This window comes from Glycine soja, chromosome 4 (assembly GCF_004193775.1).
Source record: "Glycine soja cultivar W05 chromosome 4, ASM419377v2, whole genome shotgun sequence".
In the NCBI taxonomy this organism is placed as follows: domain Eukaryota; kingdom Viridiplantae; phylum Streptophyta; class Magnoliopsida; order Fabales; family Fabaceae; genus Glycine; species Glycine soja.
The window spans coordinates 8,279,772-8,285,771 of NC_041005.1; the positions used below are offsets into that span (position 1 = coordinate 8,279,772).

Below are 6,000 nucleotides of genomic sequence, written 5' to 3' on the forward strand. Positions count from 1 at the left end.
GTTGGAGCACTATCTCGATTTGTGAAAGGGGAAAATTGAAGAAGAAGAAGAAAATGTTACCAATCAGATATAGTAGTATCAAATAAAGGAACTAGAGAACGAGAACTCTGAGGAGTCAGGAACACAGCAAGAAAGAGAGACAGAAAAGAGAGAGAAAGAAAGATAACCTTGATTGGAAATGCTGGCTTGGTAACAAGAAAGGAAAGAAACCTTCCCTTAATAGGTAAACGTCGGACTCTTTCTATTTTTATTACTAATTATACAATATACTTTCTTTTTTTAATTATTTTTTCTTGCCTGAAATTCGTTTAAAATAATTAAGATGACCATGACAAAATGGTCAAAGTTGGATAAGGATATTTCAAAAAACTAGGACAATCAATTCTAGGAAAACTGCCATTGGTTCTTTAGAGATAGATGTGAACGCGATCTCATATTTTTCGTTTTGTCTTTTACAATTATTTTTTGATAAATATATTTTTTATATAAATTTAAATTTATAATAAATAAATATTTTAAATTTATGATAAATACATTATATTATACTTAAATATACTTTTATCCATTATAATTCATGATTGTACAATTTTGCTGTAATAACAAATTTTATTGCACATTGATCTTCACTTTTTTTAAAATTTAGTAATTTTATAGTTTGTTGTTAATTTTTAAATAAAAAATATTAATGTAATATTTAAATGATGATTTGACATTGACACATTAATGTGATAAATAAAGTGATAGTTCTCTATATATATATTACATGTTTGGATATTAGCAATTCAAATTTTAGTTTATACTATCACCTCTATACATTGATTAGGGTCAAGTCATCATATGTCTAAGACTATCACATTATTTATCGCCTCACACATTTATTATCATATTACTTAGATGTGATGTTATCAATTTTTGTTAAAAAAATAACAACAAATTAAGAGTAAAAACCATAATTGTTAAATTTCAAAAATGTGAAAACCAAATGTGTAATAGAAATTTCTTAGGTAACAAATTAAAATGATACAATCATAAATCTATAGAAGATGTTTGTTTCATGGAAATTTTTTACATTCTCAAAAATTTCATTCATGAGTATTTTAAAAAATAATGTTTGGTTACATTTTAATATGTTTGAGAATATCTTTTTAAATTTTAAATATTTTAAATAAAAATATATAAAAGTAAAATTAATGATATTTTAGCAAATAATTATACTTATTCCTATGAGAATACCTCATTCTTGTCCCTCCACTTGGGAATAAAAGTGTAGGAAAGTATAATAAAAATAGAAGTTATTATATTTGTAGGAATCAATAATACCTTAAAATATTTTTTTCCAAAACTAGTAACAAACGTGGGTATGTAATAGTCTTATGTTACATCCCCGAAATTAACCTTTAATCTGTTAAACAAATACACTCATAGGGGTCCAAAAAGAATATAAAATTTTATTTTTGAGTCATCATGACATTACTCTAAAGCATTTATTAGTTTTATTAATGACTAAGTTCTACCAAGAAACATGGTTAGTCACATTTAGTCAATCTCCTAGGTATGATTTTTCATCTACAAGATTTAAACTTGATATATTTTTTAAAAGGATCGAGCCAATACCATCGGACTAATGACTTGTTAATATTTAAGCCTTTATATTATCATATAAAGTTATTTTTAATTATTGAAATTTTTATTAAAAAAATATTTTTTTTAAAAAAAGATAAAATAATCTATAAAAAAGATTTTAAAAATAGTTTGAGATAGCTAAAAAATAATTTTAAGGATTATGTGTTAAATAAAATAATTAAAATTAAGAGATGTATTCTAAAAATAAAATAAAACACTATAGAAATTTAAATAAGACATGTATCTCAGTGGAATAAAAAAAAAGAATTTAAGAAATGCTCCCGTTCAATGATAAGGAATTATGACTTCGTATTTATAATATAATATAGGAGCAGATTAATAATTAATTAACAGTAATATAAGTACCTTTATATATTAAATAAATACTTCATCAATATTTATCATTTGTTTATATTTCCCTTTTTTTTATATTATCATCATACTTATATTTTTATCTCTTTCTTGTGAATTAAAACTCAATAAGAGGTTTATAGGACGAGTTGGGATAGCTTTATATTTGACCCGTGAACTTAAATTTAATTCGATTAAGATCCAACAAAAATGAAAGAAAATAAGGTCATAATTGGCATAATATATTAATCTAAATGTTAAATATAACTAAATCTTATAATTAAATAAATACACAACAAAAATTAAGGTATATTTTGTAATATATATTTTAAGATATATAATATCGATATAAATATAATATTAATAATATCTATGTAAAATAATTTTTTATTTATTAAATTAAGAAGTTATAGTTGAATGACTTGGACTTGTTTTTTTAACGTATAAGTCTAATTTTATGAATCCAAATTTGTTAAAAATCCCTTTGTCCCAAGCCGAATTGATTAAACGGGCTAGGTCATTGACATCCCTAATAATATCATGTTAGATAAAATTTGCATTTTATAATATGGAGGAATTGTTTGTCTACGAAATTATTTTTATTTTTTTCAATGAATTTGTACATGAATTATTTTCATTTAATATCATGTTAGGTCATACATGATGTACACGAACTATTTTCATTTGATAATACGAAGGATTGTTTATCTATAAATTCTTTTCTATTTATTTTTTCAATGAATATTTTATATATTTCTGTGGAGTATTGCTTTTTCGTACATCATGGCCATGCTGCCTGTCTGACGTGCTTTTACCTCTGAATTATTATTTCATATGATACATTATTCTATCCTATACTAATTTTTCTATTTTTTATATCAATAATCAATATGCAAATAATTAATAATACATTTATTTATTTATTATACAATAAATTTAATTAAGATATAGTGTGACAGTGAAAAAAACTATACTATTATTTAGTCAAGCAATGTCATTATTTAAAAAGTTACATGTATGATTGCATTAAAAACTATACTATTGTACAATAAATTTATTTAAAATATAGTGTGACAGTGAAAAAAACTATACTATTTATTTATTATACAATAATATTTTTGATAAATATTTTTTATTTTTATAATAATTATTTTTTACAAAGTTACATGTATGATTGCATTTATTAAAATTAAACATTATTAATTAGTGTGTATCATATAATAATTAAAATTAATTAATTTCTAAATATGTTTGATTGATATCCTTTATTATCAATAATATATCCTATATGTTTATCATCATAATGAGAGAGACATTTTGAAAAATTACAAAATGGTCCTATATTTATTAAAAAGCTATAAAATGATCATTTAAATAATATTTTATAGCATGGTTATCCAAAATAACTGAAAAAGTCATTATTTCAAGATAAACAAAAAATGATTTAAGAGACAATTTTACAACTTTCAATAAACAAGATACTATTTTGTAACTTTTAAAAATAAAGGGGCAACTTATAACCTAAAATAAAGATAAGTAACCAACAGCCTAATTAGTCCATAAAAAATATATTTGTATTTAATGCAGTTATAAAGGGGACTGGTGATTGCAAAAGAAACAAAAGAGTTGAAAGAATAAAGAAGAATTTAAATTCACTGACATTGATGAACCTAATCATATATGAAGGTAAAAAAATTGCATTTTCTCATTTTAATAAAACATATATATTTATTTTAAATTTTTATATTTTTGCACATCCTAATTTTATATGTTTAAATACTGACCTGTTTTTAGGTGAGCATAAACAAATACATTAAAATCAAATCATTGTCCATTTTTAAATGGACATTTCGTTAATTTTCAATATTTTTACCAAACTAAATTAACGAATTTCGTGTAAAAACTATAAAGAGTGCAAACGGGTAGTAAATACCAAATAGTTATAAATAATTCTATTAAAAAAAATAGTTATGAAAATCACGTGACGTGAGTTAATCTGGAAACAGAGTATACAAAATCCAACATTTATTTACACTTGGGGCATGGCTAGTTTTAACAAAAGGTTAACCCAGTTTGTCCAGAAGTAGCAGTCAATGTGTTCAGCACTGTCGCTGATGTAACTGTAACTCCCAGCACGAGGCCTATCACCACAACAATAACAAAATAAATTAAAAAAAACTAAAACATGAAAACAAGCAGAGCCGAAGCGGAACGCTTGCTAGCGATCGGCGAGAAGCTGCTTCAGAGCCGCGATCTGAGCAGCTCGCGCGACTTCGCCATCCTCGCCCAGGAAGCCGAGCCGCTCCTCGAAGGCTCCGACCAGATCCTGGCCATCGTCGAAGTCCTCCTCGCCGCCGAGAAGCCAATCACCAACGACCACCTCGATTGGTACGCTATTCTCCAGGTCGATCGCACGTGCCAGGACCTCGATCTCATCAAAAAACAGTACCGTAGACTCGGTCTTCTTCTTCACCCCGACAAGAACCCTTTCTCCCTCGCCGACCACGCCTTCAAGCTCGTCTCCGATGCCTGGGCCGTGCTTTCCGACCCGGTCCAGAAAGCGATTTATGACAGGGACGTGGCCGGTTCGGTCGAACCGGAGAGCTTCTGGACCGCGTGTCCGTACTGTTATTTTCTCTACGAGTACCCTGCGGTTTGCGAGGGGTGCTGCCTGAGGTGCCAGAATTGCGAGAGGTCCTTCCATGGGCTTTCGATTCCCTCGCTGCCGCCGCTCGTGCCGGGCCAGGAGGCCTATTATTGTAACTGGGGCTGCTTGCCCATGGGCTTTGTGTTTGGGAATTTGGGCTCCGACGGGCCTGGGCCTGGGCCTATGGTCGAGAATGGACCTACTGCGGTGGCGGTTTCGAATGGGGTTAACGTTGCTTCGCGGAAGCGTGGAAGGCCGCGAAAGGGGGTTTGAGTTTTGTTCACTTTTTGTTTTTGGTTTTGCTTGGAGCGAATTGCAACTGAAGCAAAACATGGAGGTGGTGTTTTGTTTTGTTTATTTTATTTTTTTTTACCTTAATTATTTCTTTGTTTGTTGTACATGCATGCTCTTTTCGTTGTTGTTGATGTTATAAATGTAGCTCTCTTGTGTCTGGTACAATGACGATGGCACAAAGTAGTAGATCAATGTTTATGTCACTCAATATCATCATCACCGTTTTCTTTTATTTATTTATTTCAGAATAAGGTTATAGACTTATAGTACTGGGCTAGTTTTCTAGCTTTATATGGATTTGGGAAACGTTCATCTGTTGTTTACATTAAATATACGATCATTACTCAAGTTTAAAGGATTTTGTTTGAGGCACATTTGCTGTATCCTTTTGTCATCATCATTCATTTGATGCTGCCACGATGTTCTCACTAAATTGCTGTGGGGGGATTTTTAGTTTTGGAGTTCATTTTGTATACGTAAGCTAATTGCTAAACTTTTTAAGTGGATCAGTTTCGTTGTAATTTCTGCTGTTTAGGAAAATTCTATTGATCTAAGATTCATTTTAGATATTGGGAAGCCGATCTTTTCTATTTTTCTTCTTCTGTATATCAAGTTTGTGCCTGTTTTACTGATGTTGAACTAGTTTGGGACACGTTTTGTTGAACTTTATGTGAACCTCAATGCACTGATTGTAAGTACTTAAGAGGCAACCCTAGATTATCTTTACAAATTGGTATTCCACTCACTTATGAATTAAAACTGCCTTTGCATTCGGAGTTTGGACGGACGAGTTTGAGGTCCAATATTTTTCTTCCATTCCAAACTTGCATTCAGTGGGTGTTATACCGCAACCTTGCCCTTGTTGAATGAAGTGTGTATAGGCTTAAAAGGAAATCACAATCTAGATTATGATGACAACACCATTATTTGTTAAGCTTTCCCTCCTCTAAAGGGAGGGATGCACTTTAGTATAGAAGATTAAAGTATTGTGGTAACCATTAATAAGAAAATCAAGAGTGGAGTTATTGGATAGTGACATGTGTCCATTGTGTTATGCAGATATCTCCTCATAACCAGGTTATGGG

General features: G+C 29.5%; 1 protein-coding gene across 1 annotated transcript; it reads left to right on the forward strand.

Annotated features, from left to right (window-relative positions):
• Positions 1-4,041: 4,041 nt before the first annotated feature.
• LOC114409214 (dnaJ homolog subfamily B member 14-like) lies at positions 4,042-5,245 on the forward strand. Its single transcript, XM_028372575.1, has one exon. The coding sequence runs from the start codon at positions 4,160-4,162 to the stop codon at positions 4,892-4,894; it is 735 nt and encodes a 244-aa protein (XP_028228376.1). The 5' UTR covers positions 4,042-4,159; the 3' UTR covers positions 4,895-5,245.
• Positions 5,246-6,000: the final 755 nt, after the last annotated feature.

What these genes read in the sequence shown, in the direction of transcription:
- LOC114409214 (XM_028372575.1), top strand. Translation starts at nt 4,160, where the DNA reads ATGAAAACAAGCAGAGCCGAAGCGGAACGCTTGCTAGCGATCGGCGAG.